This window comes from Amphiura filiformis, chromosome 1 (assembly GCF_039555335.1).
Source record: "Amphiura filiformis chromosome 1, Afil_fr2py, whole genome shotgun sequence".
NCBI classification, from domain to species: domain Eukaryota; kingdom Metazoa; phylum Echinodermata; class Ophiuroidea; order Amphilepidida; family Amphiuridae; genus Amphiura; species Amphiura filiformis.
The window spans coordinates 52,675,159-52,696,290 of record NC_092628.1 but is presented as its reverse complement, the minus strand read 5'-3'; the positions used below and the strand labels follow the sequence as shown (position 1 = coordinate 52,696,290).

At 35.5% G+C, this 21,132-nt stretch overlaps 2 protein-coding genes across 2 annotated transcripts; both read right to left on the bottom strand.

The window, feature by feature from the left end:
- Positions 1-5,434: 5,434 nt before the first annotated feature.
- Positions 5,435-14,805, bottom strand: LOC140168205 (retinol dehydrogenase 8-like). The gene is made up of 4 exons (XM_072191546.1): positions 14,306-14,805; positions 13,032-13,245; positions 12,746-12,839; positions 5,435-5,767 (listed from the first exon to the last, which is right to left on the bottom strand). Exons 1-4 carry the CDS (start codon positions 14,564-14,566, stop codon positions 5,440-5,442), a joined length of 897 nt encoding a protein of 298 aa, XP_072047647.1. The 5' UTR covers positions 14,567-14,805; the 3' UTR covers positions 5,435-5,439.
- A 2,889-nt stretch (positions 14,806-17,694) lies between these two features.
- Positions 17,695-20,641, bottom strand: LOC140148698 (retinol dehydrogenase 8-like). The gene is made up of 4 exons (XM_072170743.1): positions 20,248-20,641; positions 19,360-19,539; positions 18,679-18,772; positions 17,695-18,097 (listed from the first exon to the last, which is right to left on the bottom strand). The coding sequence occupies exons 1-4, from the start codon at positions 20,522-20,524 to the stop codon at positions 17,770-17,772; spliced, it is 879 nt and encodes a 292-aa protein (XP_072026844.1). The 5' UTR covers positions 20,525-20,641; the 3' UTR covers positions 17,695-17,769.
- Between the last annotated feature and the right edge of the window lie 491 nt (positions 20,642-21,132).

The following is a 21,132-nucleotide window of genomic DNA, read 5'->3' as shown; positions in this document are numbered from 1 at the left end:
TTGACTCCAGTGATATTTCTTTATTCAAGTAAAATACTGCATTGACTTGCAAAATATTGAAGTCAATATAAAAAGTAATATCACCTCATTTGACTGAACTTAAAAGCAGTTTTAAAAATATTATTGTTGATCGAGTCCCTGAATGAGAAATAAGATTGCAAAAGATACGAGTACGTTACAGCAGGTTGTGATGGTCTAGTGGTTGACGCCGTGGTTTGAAGTGCGAGAGGTTGAAGGTTCGAATCCTACAGCATTTCGATTTTTTTCTCTCTTGTTCTGTTAGGCCTATGGTGTAGGCCCGTCAGTATTATGATCAATTAAAAATATTTCTATGCAACACGTTTGCAATGTTTTTCTTTATGCGTAGGCCTACATATTAAAAAATAAGATAGCGTCAGCCATAATTTACAATTTCAAACCTGATATTTTGGCATAATATTATTTGTAATTTTACACCGTTCTTACACCCTACCCAGACATACACATAATTGGAATCAGCGTTTCATTGTCTAGAGTAACTTTAATTATCTTCAATAGAACACCACAAGCGGTCAAGATAAAAAAAAAATGCTTTCTTTCATTTTACCTCATTATTTCTGCTTCAAATGATCAGAAACCCTTCCTGAAAGTTGTTTACTAATATCATAAATATTTTCAACAAAAAAAAACCCGCTATGGTAGGGTTCGAACTTCCAACATCACGCACTTCAGGCACGGACTTAGCCACTAGACCATCACAACCTGCTAACTTATTCTCGTATCTTTTGCAATGTTATTTCTAATTCAGTGTCTCGTTCAACAATAATCTTTTATAAACTGTTTGTAAGTTCAGTCAAATGGCTTGAAATTACGTTTTATATTGACTTCGATATTTTGTATGACAGGGCAGTATTTTGTATGAATAAATAAATATCACTGTAGTCAACTGGACGATCCTTCCTGCTGACACTGGTCACTTATGGTCACGCACGATTGCGAGGGGAAGCCGTTTTGAAAGCAACTTTCCAACCTACGACTCGATTGTTCCACCAATCATTTTCGCTGAAAATTTAATACAAGCTCAAGTTAGCTAATATCTATCATTACAGAAAAGCATACGACCGGCGTTGGCGCATAGTTGCAGATATAACCATTTTGGTGATCGTGACATGCATTTTTCTCATTTTTTAGGCTACTTCGCGCACAATAAACATTCATTTTCTCCACAATAATTGGACTTTTACACGTTACTGTTTGCCTTATACTCATGTTTCATATCTTATCTATGGGCTCAATATGAAAATGAAGGAGAAACCACTCGTGTATTCCATTTTTTGATGTTTTCTGAAAAACTGTATTTGCCACCTGATTTACAACATTACGTTACGTAACAGCAAAGGTCACGCCGGTAAAAATTACCGGAAGTGAGCTAAGTTGCTGTCGTACTGAGAAACTATTATTTCTGAGTTTACATCATTGTGATTATTTGCAAGTTTATTATCAATAATTATTGTTGCACAAAATAGTAATGACTTGTAACTATTATTTATGTAACACAATGTAACTTTAATGTAACAGCATTTAACCTGAATTCAGTAGAGGGCACATAGGATTGGTGTTTGATTGGACTAAAATGAGAAACATGTCGGACAAATATTAGGGACATATGAATACAACCTCTATGCACATTTTGCACTGTAACTCGAAATACAATTTGCCGACTTTACGAGTGGTTTGAGATGGACGGTCACATATTATTTTACGATTGTTGTATATTCACAAAGTTAGACAATAGAGACTGGGTTGAGTCGCAGATTTGTAGCAAAGTATAGTAGTGCCCTCTATTGAATGCAATTAAATACTGTTACATGATGCAGTTTTGTCTACAGTAGAATTCAACACGACCTTTGCAGGACTTAAACCCCATAACACTCATTGAAAACAGCTCAACTATGTTATCAGATCTTCTCTGGTTAAATCCACACTACACATGTTTCTGATTTACCTGTGCGATATTGCAATGAGCTGGTATTATAGTTTCAGTTGGGTAAACGATTATAAAGCAAACGAAAGGTAACAATACCTGGTCTTTGTTTCCGAAATGAGACAATAGTCTACATATTGTTAACCATCATTCTTGAAAATGAGAAACATAATAGTTGTAGACTTAACACGGTTTGGAAATAATTTCTTCATTTTTCTTGGTGTTATCTGTCGTTTACATATCCTTCCTAAAACAAATTAGCTAAAAAATTTAGGACATGTTACAAAACTATATTTTCTAGAATTTCACAGAGTACTTTAAATACTGACCGGTTATTTTTCACACAGTGACGTTAACTAGGCAATGCCCTAATACCTATAACATACACTAAAACACCAAAGTGCGAATATTTCCAAACACCTAAATTAGCTAAAAATTTAGGACATGTTACAAAACTATATTTTCTAGAATTTCAGAGAGTAGTTTAAATATTAGCCGGTTATTTTTCACACAGTGACGTTAACTAGGCAATGCCCATATACCTATAACACTGTTTGTAGAGGTCACGCGTCGAGTACTGTGTATTATGTATAGGAAAATGAACAGTACCTGCAGTATGAGGCACTTATTTGCCCGTCACTCATTTCATACTTTTACCTTTTTGATATTTTACCCCTTGATTCCCCTCATTCTGCAAGCCCTGCCGTCTATCGGGGCAAATTTTAGTGTAAATTTCATGGATATTCAAAACCACAACCTTCAACCAAGAACAATATTGGTGAGCATTAATGTTTTTTGTAATTTTATCAGGGATTTTATTCAAATTGGACATTACCGATTCCTCGACTCATTTCCTTCCAAATATTTATAGATTTATATACTTTAGACGTAAACTTAAAGATTAATGAGGTCAGAAAATTTTCATATTCTCCCTACAAACCCTAGAAAGAACCTCCCTTTACTCTGTTAACTAAACATTTTGACAACATTTTAAAAACATTGTTGCAGCATTTTTCACGACCTAACCCTAGGGTCTTTGACCAAACATTGAAATGTAAAGAGGTTTTGACCAAAACCAAAACACATAACACGTACGTTTATAAAGTTTTAAAAACATTTTAGTGTTTGCAGGGTAGTTTATGATGGAATTGGTACGATTTATTACCAAATGACTGATACAAAAGTTCAAACGTATAATTTTACACGAATTTACATTTACGACACATATCGACGATCTACTCGCACTGAAGTTTTGAGCTCTTCAGGTAGGCGACGCCAAAATAAATCCTGCCCAGCGTTGTCTGTTTGGAAGTTCAGAATCTCTTTCCTGCAGAATATCTGTCTCAAAGACATTGTCAGCTGATCATCTGGAATCTCTTCGAGTAATACCAGAATGAGTACATCGCGGCTTTCATGGAAGAGCCTCATTCGTGCCATTTGCATCTCAAAGTAACACTTTGCTTTCCACAAATCTAGGAGTCAGTACTAAAATAGTTCGACGACTTTCTTGGATACCTTTTGATATTGAATCCAATATAGTATCTCCTGTAATGAAATCACGTGCCTTGATGCAAAGTTTAATCTGTTCTGAGCAATGTTCTAGATTTACGCGCAAATCATTCATTACCCATTGTTCGTCTTCCTCCGAATCCTCATCATACGACACATACATTTATTCCGACATTGTCATTCTCGTCACCAAAAATATCTTCATCTTCGATCAAGCCATGACGCTTTTGACCTTTTGTATTGAAGATATGGATTTTTTTCCCAAAACACAAAAAAAAAAATAGGTCTTTTGGGGAAAAACATATATCTTCATTATGAAATGTCAAATTTTTCAATTGATCGTCGGCTTTTCATCCCAGCTACATACACTTTAAGTACATAGCATTAGATTTATAAAGTTAACTTCGAGGACTGTTATATATCAAAAATTGTAAAAATATCAGATTTTAATAATTCGGCATAAAATTTGTATTACATCGCGAATTTCAAAAAATCTAAATTATTTGATATCAGAAGCACATATTATTCAGAATGCAGCATACTGCAGTTACTGTCCGTTTTCCTATACACAATACACAGTGCTCTTTCCCATTGACGCGTGACCTTTACAAATAGCCCTACGTTAACAGTATGGGGATATGACTAGTTAACGTCGCTGTGTGAAAAATAACCGGCCAATATTAAAAGTACTCTTCTAAAGTTCTAGAAAATATAGTTTTTAACATGTCCTAAATTTTAGCTAATTTAGATGTTTGGAAATATTCGTACTTTGGTGTTTTAGTTAATGTTATAGGTAATAGTACATTGCCTAGTTAACGTCGCTGTGTGAAAAATAACCGGCCAATATTAAAAGTACTCTTCTAAAATTCTAGACAATATAGTTTTGTAACATGTCCTAAATTTTTAGCAAATTTAGATGTTTGGAAATACTCGTACTTTGGTGTTTTAGGAAGGATATGTAAACGACAGATAACACCAAAAATATGAAGAAATTATTTCTAAACCGTGTTAAGTCAAAAATCATTATGTTGCTCATTTTCAAGAATGCTGGTTTACAAAAGCACGACATTGTCTGATTTCGTGAACCAAGCCACACATAACATTGTTTCCTTTCGTTTCCTTTATAATCGGTTACCCGACTGAAGCTATGAATACCAGCATTATTGCGATATCGCACATGAAAACAGTCACTTGTGCACAACCAGAGAAGATCCGATTTAATCAGTTGAGCTGTTTCAATGAGTGTTATCTTGGTTTAATAGCTTTTAATGGGGTTAAGTCCTGCAAAGGTCGAGATGAATTCTACTGTAGACATGACTGCATCATGGTTCGATACGATATGTCTGATAGCTCTTATGTCCCACAAAAATACTGTCCAAACGATCATACCAGAGCCCTAAACAAACATGCACACCTTCCTCTAGTCAGGAGACTCACTTTATTGTAATGAATATATAGAGGTTCCGGCTTCAATCCGCAGTTTGTCACTTTGGTTCGAATTTGTTGTGTATCTGCCCCGGAGTGGCTGCCTGCCATCGCCTTTTGTATAAATGCATACAGGACTGCTAAAAACATAAGAATATTCTTTCTAAAAAGAAAAATATAAATGTTATCAAACGTTTTGAAAACTGTTTTAACAAACATTCTTGTGTTTTCTTGGTTTTGATGCAATCAAGTACTGCTGAACCTAAAGTATACAACGGTACACTAATTGTGTCAAGGATTGAGGAACTAAAAGGCCACTTATATATCGACAATGACTTCCAATAGGTAACCTTATTACTTGCATGTGATACCGGACATTGAACTTCAAAGAAAACACAGTATGGGGCTAATGTGACGGGTTTTTTTCCTTTGCAAGCTACTATGCCATATACTCTTCTCCGGTTTGTGTTTGTACATAAAGAATGCTGAAATAATCATGATAACGAAATACACCTTTAAGCAAAGGTAGCAAATAGCAACTGCTATTGCTTCAACCAAGTATCCATGATTCCATTACCGGTTGGATCCACCAATCGCAAACGTGCCATTCCTTTAATTATTTCAGACGACTGATAGCGAAAATCTGGTTTTGGTGAAACAATAGAATCAAGAACAATTTTTGCGATATCAGGGGGAAACTGCGTTTCTGTTCCTTCCACGATAGATGGGTCTGTTCCTACCATTCGCATAACTATCTGTCCATCTTCTCCCGGAATAAGCGTGGCCAAATATTTGAACAACTCAGGAGGGTCTTTACTAATACCAGATACTATAGGGGTCAATGTATATCCAGGCTGTATTAGAGAAACCCTGCATAAAAATAACCATTAAAAATTGGAAAAGAACGATACGACTTTAAAATACATTTAAAGCCTAAATGTACGATCTCTTTAAATTTTTAGATTTTTCTTCCAAAATGATAATATGCAATCATTATTAAAGTTCCCAATAAATTTGTGAATATTCTCAGTCATCCAGGTAGATAAACATAATAAAATGAATATTAAATCTGTTCATCTGGACTCACTATTTTTGATAGCAACAGTATCGTGTCTCATCCAAGACCCATCACAGGAGAGTCGCCGGGGTAGTTACAGGTCAATAGTCAACAACCTGATCAGTCAGCCATTTCAGGAAATATGAGAGAACGTCGAGGAAATTAGCTGACTATCGCAATCACCTACGATTTAATTTGAGATGCCTCCACTCGGATACCGTACCGCGAAGTTTGTGGATTAAACAACGTGTAAAAGGACATAGGGCTGATAAAATCATCGCCAAAGCCCATAAAGATCTGATAAATGAGGGGTAAGACAGACAAAGTTTACGATCGATGTTCTGAAAAGGGAAATTTCGGCAATTTCCGTGTCGCTAAGCAGGCGGTTGCCGAGTGACGTATGGGGTCAAGTGTCAGAGTTCACGACTCGCGGTCAACTTGATCAACACAAGAAGTCGAAAGCAAGACAACAGCAAAAGTACGAACGATTGATTTCTGTCAAATCTCGAGCGGATAGAGATAAAAATTGGCGTGATAAGGATGGATTAGACCAGGATTCGCTAGCTAAGGAACGCTGGGTGAAAAACCTCTCCAGTCGGACTCTTTCTGTCGCGGAAAAGGATGTTTTATCGCGAGGATTAAACTTCTCTGTCACGCCGGATAGGATCCCACATGTGGAGCTTATTACAGCAACAGAATCAGCGATAAAGCATAATCAATTGGACGTCGCGAAAGCGGACGAATTACGTGCTCAAGTGACTGCTTGTCTTGTTAATGCTAAACTACCACCATCAAATATCAGCAAGGAACAACGCACTGCCATTTCGACGCTAGGTAAAGACAACAATATCCTTGTGTTACCAGCCGATAAAGGTAGATGTACTGTTGTTTTAGATAAATCTGACTATGAAGAGAAAGCCAATGCTTTGTTGAATGATGTGAAAGTATATGAGCCTATGAAACGAGATCCCACGGCTGGTTACAAAAAGAAAGTAATCGAGTCTCTTCAACAATTAGAGAAGGCTGAGGCCATCGATCGTATTGAATATCACAAGTTGTACCCTGGTGAAACGGTACCGGCTTTATACGGTCTTCCAAAGATTCATAAGCCTGACATTCCTTTGCGACCCATAGTCAGTAGCATTGACTCTGTCACTTATAATGTAGCAAAACAATTGTCGTATATCATTGGCCCTTTAGTTAGCAAATCATGCCACCACGTAACCAACTCCAGTGATTTGGTGGATAAGCTTAAAGACATTCAAGTGAAAGATGACGAAACGTTAACATCTTACGACGTATCTGCCCTGTTTACATGCGTCCCCCCTGACGGTTGCGGTCGAAGTAGTCAGAAAGTTTCTACTAGCGGATACTTCACTGAGTCAACTCACTAAGCTTACCCTCGAGCAAATTTGCTCCCTTTTGGAACTTTGTTTGAACTCAACCTATTTTGTGTACGACGGGAAATATTACAAACAGAAACATGGCTGTGCGATGGGTTCGCCGGTTTCCCCGATCGTCGCAAATTTATACATGGAACGTTTTGAGCGGTTAGCCCTACAGTCCTATAACGGCACACCTCCAACGCATTGGTTTCGTTATGTGGACGATACGCTCGTGAAGTTGAAGAAAAGCGAATAAGCCCCCTTCTTTGAGCACATCAACGCGCTTGACGAGAACATCAGTTTCACGCAGGAAGGTTTACATGACAACAAACTTCCATTCCTGGATTGTTTGGTCACAATTGAGAACAATGGCTCGTTAAATACCACAGTGTACAGGAAATCCACACATACGGACCAATACCTGTTGTTCGATTCGAACCATCCGCTCATTCACAAACTCGGGGTAATTAAAACCCTATTTCATCGTGCGGACAAAATCCCATCTACCGAGGAGGCTAAGTTGGAAGAACGCAATCATCTCAAATCTGCGCTAGGTACTTGTGGGTACCAGAACTGGACATTTGAGAAAGCTCTCAAACCTCGCGAGAAATCAAAATCCATCTCGTCTGATTCCTCTGCCACAAGGAGCACTCGTCCAAGGAAGATTACCATCCCATATATTGCTGGGGTTTTGGAGAAGCTTAAGCGAATATTCGGGAAACACAACATCCCTGTCTCCTTGAAACCTGGCAATACTTTGAGACAGAAACTGGTGCATCCCAAGGACAACCCCCCCCCGTAATAAACAAAGTAATATTGTTTATGCCATCCAGTGCAAAGACTCTGACTGTGAGGACTCATATATAGGGGAGACGAAACAACCTTTGCATAAACGCATGTATCAGCACAGTACACCCAGTTCTACAGGTTTGAACGATTCTGCAGTTTACACGCACCTCAAATTTGCCAATCATTCATTTGAGGATAAGGAAGTGCTAGTGCTCGACAGAGAACATAAGTGGTTTGAAAGAGGGGTTAAGGAGGCAATACATGTCCGGCGAGAGGAACCTTCGCTCAACAGAGGAGGGGGACTTCGCCACAACCTGTCAAGGATCTACGACGCAGCAATCAGGAAACTACCCCGGTGACTCTCCTGTGACGTCATACCATCAAGTGTGTCACAGTATCACCATATAACTTAAATAATATAAATCAAATCCCTGCAAGTGAGCTCGAGTTTACGATAAATGAACAACTGTTTCTTGAAGTATTGCTCATGGAGATAAGGGGGGAAACGATCAAATATGCATCAGAAAAAAAGAAAAAAGAAAAAATAAAGAAAAAATACTTGAAAGAGATATAGAAACTTTAGAAAAAGAGCTAGATGATTCAAACAATACAGAAGTTTTAGAAAATGTTGAAATGAAAAAGTCCGAATTAGAGGAGATGAGGAAGGAAAAATGGAAGGCGTAATGTTACGATCCAAAGCAAGATGGATAGAACACGGAGAAAAACCATCTAAATATTTTGTGAACTTGGAAAAAAGAAACTGTGTAAATAAAGCAATCGTTCATTTACAAAATGCAAACGGGGATGATATAAAAGATCAATACCAAATAATGGAAGAAACTTTTAAGTTTTACTCGAAACTGTATGAATGTAAAGACAACAATTTATATTTGGAGGAATTCGACCAAAATCTTTCAAGATCAGATTTACCTCAATTAACTCAAGATCAATTAGAAAAGCTCGAAGGGCATTTGACTTACAACGAACTTTTAACTGCCTTGAAGAAAATGTCAAACAAACAATAAAAGTCCTGGGTCTGATGGGTTTACCACTGAATTTTGGAAAGTTTTTTCAAGACTTGGGAGGTTTTCTCTTACGTTCTCTGAACTACTCATATGAATCAGGGAATTATCAGTTACGCAGAGATTAGGGATTATTACCCTCCTTCCTAAAGGAAACAAACCAAAACAATTCCTAAAGAATTGGCGTCCTATTACTTTGTTAAATATAACCTATAAACTAGCTTCATCGTGTATTGCTGACAGAATGAAACAGATTTTACCAAGCCTAATAAATGAAGATCAAAAAGGTTTTATGAAAGGAAGGTATAGTGGAGAAAATATAAGATTACTTTATGATTTAATTTTATACACAAAATTACATGACCAACCAGGTATGCTATTGCTTATAGATTTTGAAAAAGCGTTTGATTCCGTTTCTCATAAATTCATTTTTAAAACATTAGATTTTCTAAATATCGGTCCATCTTTTACAAAATGGATCAAACTTTTTATAATAAAAGTCAATCTCAGTTTTGGTGAATGGAAATTCCTCAAATCAATTCGATTTAGGTAGAGGTTGCAGACAGGGGGACCCTTTGTCCCCTTATATCTTTCTAATTTGTGCTGAAATGTTGGGCTGTCTCATCCGAAAAAATACTGATATATGTGGTATTACAGTTGAAAATATTAATTGTAAAATCACCCAATACGCTGATGACTCGACTGTGATCTTAAATGGAAGTAATGAAAGTTTACTACAAACGTTAAAAACACTGGATTTGTTTGAGCGTTTGTCAGGGTTGAAAATAAACGAGGATAAAACAAATGTTGTGTATATTGGGTCACTTAGAGGTAGAAAACCAAACCCTGGCATTACAAATAAAAATCTAAAGTGGGTTGAAGACGGAAAATTCTCTGCATTGGGAGTACAATTTTAAACCAATTTGGTTGAAATGGTTAATTTGAACTATGATAAGGTTATGGTCTAAAAGAAACTTGACAGTTTTTGGAAGAATAACTATAGTCAAATCCTTACTGATACCAAAGTTTAACCACCTTGTTCTTTCAATTCCTAACCCGTCAAAAGACTTTATAAAAGATTTACAAAAGAAAATCTATAATTTTATTTGGAAAGGTACAAGAGATAAAATAAGTAGAGATCAATAGTCAAATGATTATTCTGAAGGTGGATTAAGATTGGTTAAAGTAGATTTATTCTTTGAAGCACTGAAATGTACATGGATTAGACGAATTGTAAATGGAAGTATTGATGCTAAAGGATTGATGTTTTTTTTCTATTTTAACTGGTATACATATTAATGATCTTGAAAAGGGCGCAAATTATACACTAAAAGTAGCAAAAAATTCCCAAAATGTTTTTTGGAAAGAAGTTCTTTTATCTTGGTCTAAGGTAAAAAAAAAACACAATCCTAATACAATTGATGATGTGTTAAGATCATGTTTATGGGAAAACGAATGGTTTAAGATTGGTGGTAAAGAAATAAATTATAAAAAATGGCGGACAGCAGGTATTGATTTTGTCTCTGACCTTGTCCATGTTAACCACAACCGTTTTCTCTTTCTTCATGAAATTGAAACAAATTATGGATTACGGCTAAATTTTTTGGAATACAACAGTGTAATTTGCGCAATTAAGAGTAATTTCAAGCATCTTTTTCAGGAAAACGCTACATTTATTGCAATTCCTAAGCCGTTTATCCCATTTCATTTCAGTTTTATTTTAAAAGATAAAAAAGGTTGCAGATCAATCTGTAAACAACTTATGTCCTCAAAGATACCAAGAGCAAAACGAAAATGGGGAGTAAAATTAAATAGTAGCTTTTCAGATGATGAATGGAAGATATACTCTTTGTTGCCATTTAAATGTACAATGGATACAAAATTACGGTGGTTTCAGTACAAAAATTTAAATGGAATTCTTACCACAAATACATTTATGTTTAACATTGGCAAAAGAAATGATAATATATGTACTTTTTGCAACGAGGAACCCGAAACGATAATTCATCTTTTATCAGATTGTAAAAAGGTTAAACCCATTTGGTCTCAGCTCGAAACCTGGTGTTTACAAAAACTCGGTATACCTATCACATTCAACCGAAATCATATTTTTTTCGGGACAGATTTAGGAAAAGTAAATAGTGCTATCAATTTAATTCTCATTCTAACTAAGTTTTATATATACAGAAAAAGATGCCAAAATTCAACCCTTTCTTTTATCCCTCTTCAGAAGGAAATAGAATATTATCATAAATTGGAAAGATTCATTCTTTTAAAAGATTCAAAATACCGAGTTTATCAAAATAAATGGCAGGTTTGGAAGGGACTTTTCAACTAAACATTTTGTTCTTATTGTAAAAGCTAGACAATTCAAATGCTATATAAATATGTATGTGAGAGCGTGTGTGTGCTGGTACTGTTTATGTATTGTTTAATATTTAAAAAATACCTGGTGTATAAAAATCAAATTTCTGTATTTATCTGAGTAAACTATGATTGTAAAATGTACACTGGAAAAAAAAAAAAAAAAAAATCAAGTGTGTCACAGGTCAATAGTCAGCAACCTGATCAGTCAGGCTGATGATGCGTCTTGGACGAGACGCGATACTGTTGCTAAACAACATCATAAACTTCACGTCACTCCAAATACCTCGCACTTTTTGGATTAGGACGCCGAGTGCGACCTCAGAGTTAGTCTACTACGCAGCCAGTTTGATTATGCGCCACACATGTGTGGAGGGAGCGTAACCAAACTGGCTTCGTAGGAGATTAAGATTTGCGATCGTTCCGACATATTATCATAATCTGTAATATTATGAAAATATGTCGGACCAACAGAAAATCATCCTGTTTTACTACAAATAGGGCGAATTTGACAGTTTGCTCATAGATGTAAGTTGGAACATATGTAAAAAATCGGTTTTGAAAAAATAAAGGAATATTCTGAAAAAGATCGTACATTAAGGCTTTTTTTTCAAAACATGTTTCAATACATTATCAGCATGATTACAATTACACAAATGAGAACAAGTACTAGTGTGTTTCAGAAATGATATGAAAAATAAAGGATATATATTATCATCTTTTAATCATTATTTTCTTCGTGTTTTGCCAATTTTTTTATTTTAAAAATACCAAATGAAAATTTGAATGATTTATCCTTCACTTTAAAGCAATTTATAAACAATTTTAATTTTTTACACTTTCGCTGGGATCACTGAATGGGGCTTTAATCTGCAGATAATGCATTTCAGCTCCCCCCCCAAACCCGGGCCCCAAACAAAATGAATGCTAAAATTGTTTAAATCGCCCTTCGTTATTCAGTCAGGAAGCATATCGCATGCGAACACACATTGGTTGGTTTGAATGGGAGAACTTCCAATTGCTCATAACACTACAGTGCAAAATTTACGAGAGAGCACAAACTTTCTTCACCATGCTCACGAACGTATTTCGTATGTAATATTACTACGTCGTGGAGAGTAGATTCCAAACGATATAGAAGGTTACTGCATTTGCATTTGAGTCTTCTATAAAGACTCTCGACCACATGTCAGGGAATGTGTGACATCAAATGCAAATAATTTATTCTTACCAAATATTGAACTTGCGTAAAGGTGGAGCGATAGATTCACTAAAACCTTCCAGAACAAATTTGGACGCGATGTATGGAGGTAAGACTGGTAGTGCTGAAAACGTAAAATTATTACCAATATCAAATGAAATGTTTTAATTCATTCATTCATTAATCCTTGTATTAATTGATATTTATCACTTTAAATAATCATATAATGAATTATTTTTCAGGTAATGATGAATTTTGAAAATAATTTATATAATATGTAATGGTTCATTTATAATTCATCAGAACAAAACGACACCTTTGAATCCAAGTACGCTTGATATTTGAATAATCCTGCCACTTCGTCTCCTTTTCATGTGTGGGACTACTGCCTTTGTCATTCTGACGCATCCAAAATAGTTGACTTCCATCACATCATAGAATGATTCCATTGGTGCTGTCTCCCACCACTGCGTACTTATTATACCGGCATTATTGACTGAAACATAAAAGGAATCCAATTCATCGCTATTCTAGCAAGCCGACGTCATGTCACGAAAAATGTCGTTTTGAGAAAATTCCATTTTCAATTTTCTTGATACAAACAATGTTATTTTTTTTTATCCACAATCGTACTTTTTGGTTATACGTTTCTTTCAAGTATTAGATAAAGTTTATTGCTTGTACTAATAATTAATGGCAATTAAGGCAAAAAGTAGTACGCCAGATTTGCGATCAAACTTTGTCTGACGCGACCAATAAGTTCAAGTCATATGATATCGCCGATGGCGCCAGGGAGGTATATAACATGTTAACTGGGTGTGCAAATGCCCACCCAGTAAATTATTTTGCCCACCCAGTAAATTCAACTTGCCCATTGCCCAAAAGTGCCCACCCAGTAAATTATTTTGTGCAACATTGGGGCCTATGTTATTTTATTTATTTTTTACTTAATCCGTAAGAAGCTGCACGGGAAAAGGAATTGATATGAAGCCGGCAAAAGTTTAGCGAGCTTTGCTTGCCCATCGTTGATTTGTTTTCGATCAGTCATCGTTGATTGTTTTCACATAGAAGGTCAAATAATTTGTAATAACAATGTCTAAATAAACACTTGTTGTCCAGAACTTCTATTTTGTTTGTTTGCTCGTGTGACAACAACTATTATTGGACGTCGGACTTGTATAGCTTTGTTTCTAAAAAGAAGTAAATACTCATACGATTTGTGCATTTACTAGATCACGTGCTAATTTTTAGTGCGCTTCCAGTTTTGATATACCTTGTAACACTGGTAGACTTGGACCTATTCAATTCTTTAACAACGACAATAGCTTTGTAATGTGTTATGGTGATTATACAGTTTAGCTTTGGTATAAAAATGTACAGTAATCGTAACTTACAAACCAAACATGAAAAATTAAAAATCACAATAAGTTTTGCATCCTACAGAAATCGTCCTGTTTTTGGTCACTCTCCTAAAGAAAAAGAGAGACCGAGTATAGAGATATAATACTGAGATCAGTCGGACGAAAATCTCTCGAAAGACACTGTGATTATGGAGGCAAAAACACACAGTAAGACATATTTACCTAGTACATCAACTCTCCCTTCATGGTCGACAATATCCTTCACAGTTGTATCGATTGTCTCTTGCTTTGTAACATCCAATTTACGAATGAAGAGTGTATCTTCATAACTATCCCCTGCTTTAGTTTTCAGCTCATCCTGATTTATATCAACATTGCGCATGGTAGCATACACCTTGAATCGCCGCTGTGGATCTTTAGCAAGATACAACGCTGTTTCTTTCCCAATTCCTTTGGAGCAACCAGTGATTAAAACAATCTGTACCGCCATTTTTGTTGTGTTTGTTTAATTTCAGATAACTGATTTTGACCGGGCAGAGATTTTCGTTGGGTGAAATTATTATACTTAGATCAGCTCGTAATCGGCGGGAATTGTTAGGTTTTTACCACTACGCCGAAAACAGTAGATCTACGTTAAGAGTGCTATTGTTCATCTGGAAGATCTGCAATGTGCATGTTAAAGAAAGTAGGCAAGTATATGACTTGAATTAATAATTTGTGATTTTTCTGGCGAGGTGTCACAAGATAATTCTCTAAATAAAATATATTGATATGTTAAAATTCCCGTCGATTACGAGCTGATCAAAGTATAGGTACAGATTTTGAAATGACACACTGGAGTACTGTGTAAAGAAAGCCACATATGACAAACATTGTGTCGTGTGTGCAAATACCGGATGTACTGAAAAGTTCATATTCAACAGTTCTGCCTGACCTCGGAATATTATTGTATTCGCCGTAGAAGTGATGATGTAACAGGATAAACTACCATCCCAGCAAACACAAAAACGTTTTAAAAACGTTTTAAATAAGTTATATTTTGGCTTTTGGTTTAGGTAAAAACGTTTTAATAACATTAAAATGTCGGGTTATATAAAGGGCATGATAACGTTTTAAAACGTTTTGAATAAAAACACACAACAATATTTTTAAATGTTTTCAAAAATGTTATTGTAAACTATTTTTGCAAACATTTTTGCCAAATATTGTGTCAATACTTAAATAACATTATGTTAAAATGTTTGAACCCAGCAAACACAGAAATGTTCTAAAAATGTTTTTTCAAAACCTTTTAATAACATTTAAATGTCGGGTTATATAAATGTCATGAAAACGTTTTTAAAACGTTATTGAAAATATTTTGGGCAAACATTTTTCGCAAAATATTTTTCAACCCAAAATAACATTTTGTTTAGAATGTTTTGTATCAAGTTTTCAAGAATGTTTTTGGAATGTTATTAAAACGTTTTATACCCTTTATATAACCCGACATTTAAACGTTTTCTGTAAAACAATTTTGTTTGCTGAGCACTAGATTATCAAAAAATGTTTTTTAAGGTTATGAAAATGTTTTATACTCTTAATATACCCTTTATATAACCCGACATTTAAACGTTTTCTGACAACCTTTTATAACCTTTTGCGAATGATGTCGAAAACGTTTTGTGTTTGCTGGGATAGCAATAGGTTAAATAGTTTTATTTTTAATATATCGCATTGCACTAAGTACGCTCACGCGTTAGGCCCTACGTCTGTCTATTCAATCTATGATTGCAGACATACACAGGTGGTAAGTGGAACCTGCTTGTAGTGCAGGGCGATATATCAAAAAATTGTTTCAACCTAATTCTACGGTAGTTAATCCTGTTACATCATCACTTCTAGAACGAATTCAATCAAGCATACCAAATGTTTAGAGATCTGATGAGCTTGTCATTGTGATTTGATTGGTGGTCGGTTGGTTTAATTTTTGTCGGGTAACTGGAGCCATAATTTCCAAATGAAGCAACAAAGACTGTGTGCTAGCTGAACACAAACTCATTTACAGACTCATCACAGTTCAGCCCTGGGGGAGGGGGCGTCTACCCCCTCGCCTCTCCCCTGGTTACGGGCCTGACCTCAAGCAACTGCATATTACACGACTCACAAAAATGACCACTACGTCTTTTATATACAAATGGTCACACGCCAGTGATATAATAGTTGTGGAGGATCAAAATGTTAATTCACCTATCAACTTAATTATTTGACCATATTATACAGTACCTAATACTTTTTAATCTAGTGGCATTTTCAAACTGGATACTTTGTTTTGATACACCCTGTATTGAGTACATAAAAAAGGAACTAGCTCCGATAAATAGATATTACTACGGTCAGTACAAAAAGTACTAAAATTAACAGAACCGCTTTTTAAGTAAATTACACAGCTGAAGTTGTGATAATATTGAGATACTACAATATCGTGGTATAAACAAGAATAAGTTTTTTGGTAGATATTCCTGCTGTCTCTATCATTAACACACATTTTTTCTGAAATGGTTGCAACGATGTGATTAAAAAAACGTTTTCGACATCATTCGCAAAAGGTTATAAAAGGTTATCAGAAAACGTTTAAATGTCGTGTTGTATAAAGGGTACATTTATGGTATAAAACGTATTCATAACATTAAAAAACATTTGTTGGTAATTTACTGCACAGCAAACACAAATGTTTTACTGAAAACATTTAAACGTCGGGTTATATAAAGGGTATAAAAATGTTTCAATAACATTCCAAAAACATTTTTGAAAACTTGTACAAATCATTCTAAACAGAATGTTATTTTGGGGTTGAAAAAATATTTTGCCAAAAATGTTTCCCCAAAATATTTACAATAACGTTTTTAAAATGTTTTCACGACCTTTATATAACCCGACATTTAAATGTTATTAAAACGTTTTGTAGAAAACATTTTAAGAACATTTCTTTGTTTGCTGGGTGCAAATATTTTAACATAATGTTATTTAAGTGTTGACAAAATATTTGGCCAAAAATGTTTGCAAAAATAGTTTACAATGACATTTCGAAAACATTTTAAAAATATTGTTGTAGTGTGTTTTCATACAAAACGTTTAAAACGATTTCATGACCTTTATATAACCCGACATTTTAATGTTATTATAACGTTTTTACCTAAACCAAAACCCAAAATATAACTTATTTAAAACGTTTTAAAAACGTTTTTGTGTTTGCTGGGTATTTACACTAATGTGGTCCATGTGAAGGTGGTTGATCGTCACTCACTAAAAGGGGACAAAATGAAATCTTGCACTCAATGGCAAGTTTCTTCCACTTGCTTTGACTTCATGCCTGAGCAGATTTCACTGAGCATGAATACAACTGAATATCTTAGCTGTAGTATGATATTGATACCAATTACATCAATTACCTAAACCCTTTGTGAAAAAATCATAGCCTTATTTGCTTGCATCAATTTTATTGGGACATGCAACACAGAAATTCTAAGAAGGTAAAGGGCAAAGGGGATACTTTTATTTACTGCTTTGGTATACAACATTTTCTCATTACTAATTCACATATTTTGCAAATAATGTACAAATTACGCTGCTCCTGTGTTGTTAAACTCTTTGTTTTGGAAATTTAATTGTTTAAAAAGTTGCTGTATAGTGGTAAATATAAAACCACACCTTTTATTGTTTTAGCCAAGTATCTATTGTGTCGTTACCGATTGGATCAACAAATCGCAAACTTGCAAACCTTTTAATCGTTTCAGACGATTGATAGCGATAGTCTGGTTTTGATGAAATAATAACATCATGAACCAGCTTTGCGATATCAGCAGGAACCTGCGTTTCTGTTCCTTCAACAACGGACGGGTCGGCTGTCACCATCCGCATAACTATTTCACCATCTTCTCCGGGAATAAGCTTTGCCAGTTTTCCCATAAGGTCTGGAGGATCTTTACTAATTGCTGATACTAAAGGGGTTAATGTGTATCCAGGCTGTATAACAGAGACCCTGTAATGTAAATAAGAAGAGTTTTATAGAAAAAGCACATTGAAGAATCATTAAAGTCACTATCATAAGGCTCATTGTACATGTTGTATAGAGCACGCTCTCTCTCTATATATATTCCCAAAAATAACGGAACCTGCCTTGCTTAGCGTTACATCTAACGCCCAATGGAAAACCACAAGTTCAGTTCTCATTTTAATATATTGGATGCGTATAGCATGTTCAGTGTTTAGATGTTGATTGTTCAAGGCGCCATGGTGTACAACCAGCCGGATGTTACTCTGATCAGAACTTGCAGCGAGCTCCACTAGCTGCATCTTCTCCACAATCCAAGTACACTAATGGAGTGACACTTATGGAGTGATACTTGCTAATGATTTCCCCCACCGGAAACGAGGCCATGGACTTAACCCAGAGTTAAAAAGAACTGCAAACTGGACCTCTTCTACTCTATCATCTTATTTTTGGATGTTGAATTTCCCCTTTTCTCCTGCTTGTTTGTTTGTTCGGTCTTCTATTTAATCCATAGGGTCTAATTCGCTACGTGAACTCCTTTACTAAGACGAGAGTTAATTGATTCTTACCAGATATTAAATTTGCGTAATGGCGGAGCAATCGATTCACAGAAACCTTCCAAGGCAAACTTAGAGGCGTTGTATTGAGCTAACATTGGTAGGGCTGGAAAAGGTATAAATAGATCACAAAATTGCTTACACCGCTTAGTAACATATTGTCACCCTCATCAATAATATACATATTTGACCAATTTGAGATTTTGCCCAATCTAGCTCTTCACTCAGCATGAGACTCTAAATGCTCATGTGTCTCATTGACATGATTGAGAGACACCTGCGGTAAAGATGCCTACTTCACACACTCATTTTATAACGTGGTGTAGCAAAATCAACAGAATAATTACTAAATAAAGCAAATAGTTTATCCTTTTTTCTCAAAAGAGTAAGTATGACTTAGGGAACTATTTTACGAGGGTGAAGATATTCAGTCGCGAATTGCACGGTTTAAAATAGCATACATATATTGACTGCTCATGAGGGAAATTGTGCAAACTACCTATCAGAGGTGACTGAGGACCGTGGGCCTGTTACAAATGATAGATATATTTTGATGTGTTATATAATTCTGCTTCAAGACGATATTAGAAATGACCATTTTCCCGTATTATTTCATTGCCTATTTCCCTGTTTATCATCATGTTTTATCGCGCATTGTATTTCTTACTCTGATGACAGAAGGAACTCCAATACCTTTGAATCCGAGTAAGCTTGAAACTTGAAGAATTCTGCCACTTCTTCTCTCTTTCATGTGTGGAACTACTGCCCTTGTCGTTCTGACGCATCCAAAATAGTTGACTTCCATAAGATCATAGAATGATTCCATTGACCCTGTCTCCCACCACTCCGTACTGAGAATACCTGCATTGTTTACTGAAGATGAAATGATTCCAATTTATAGCCGGTAGTATAAAGGAAAACTTTCTTTAAGAAAAAGGTAGACGGAAAACATAAATACTGTAATTGAAAATTGGACAGCAAGGTTTTTTTTTTCAAATCACAGAATTCAAAATCTTATCCTGTATACAAGTTTTATATATATAAGTTAATTTTGGTTTGGTAGATGTACTGCAGTATAACTGGCAAATTTAGAGGAAAATACAATGCATTGTGGGGCCTTGATACCAGTGTCATCATATGTCTATCATGTGCTGGTCATTTGACCATGGCCGCTATTGACATTGACCTGAAACTGAAAATATGGCCTCCAATTTGTGGTTTTAACCTTTTATTGAGTAGTTTCTCAATCATGCTCTACTTAACCAGAATGGCCTTAGATTGCCCTGGGTAAACTTTGAGATATAAATTATAAAAGAAGCTTGAGAACTTAAGCATCATAACTCAGAAGTGATCCATTCATGGCAAAAAATACAAAACACAAATGCGAGAAGCTGATAAACCCACGTTGAAGGCAATATTATTATCTACTAATAGCCTATATATAAGTTAAATACAGTTTATAGGTGATAGAATTGCCGTAAATATATTTCAATTACACAACCGGTATCAGGCCCAGCCCTTCTTCGTTTTATGACTTGTTGTACTAAAGGGAATGTCAAATTACAATGACATATATCATACCTAGTACATCAATTCTCCCCTCATGTTCGACAATACCCTTCACAGTTGTATCGATAGTCTCTTGCTTTGTAACATCCAATTCACGAATGAACAGTGTATCTTCAAAACTATCCCCTGCTTTAGTTTTCAGCTCATCCCGATTTGTATCAACATTGCGCATGGTAGCATACACCTTAAATCGACGTTGTGGATCTTTAGCGAGATATAACGCTGTTTCCTGTCCCATTCCTCTGGAGCACCCAGTGATTAAAACAATCATAGTAGGATGTGCCGCCATTTTCGATATTATTTAGCAAGTTTAGGTAGAAGAACCGTATCGTGCTTTCTTTCAAGCCACGAACGTAGCTAACGATACATGTGAATACATGAAAACCATTCACCTGTTGATTTTGAGCAAGCATTCGAATACTTAGTATCACACTGTACAGCTAGCAATACAAAGTTCAACTTGAACTTTTGTCTGACCCTTCAATGATATCGTGCATTATTAAGTAGCGCACAGCAATGTAAGAAAATTGAGTTTTGAATGGGGAGTTGAATTGCGGAGTGTCTTGAAGAGCGAGTTGTAGTGAGTGGTTGTAGGGCGAGTTGTGTAACCTGAAGTTGTGGAGCGAGTTGAGGTTACTATTAAATAAGCCCAGTTGTTTTATCTAAAAATGCAAATTTGTTCTGGACGATAGTGGAGGGAGTTATGGACCCAGCTACTTCTGCAATCCGCTAAGTTATGGGATAATGATAAAAGTTTATGACATTTTTTTCCGACTACCCACTCAATTCATATATAGATTATGTACGCATTTAAAGGTTTTAAAAGATGTCTCCAGCAATCACAACATTATGCCTTATATGTTAGAAAAATAATTATTAAGCACGAATAACGTGGTT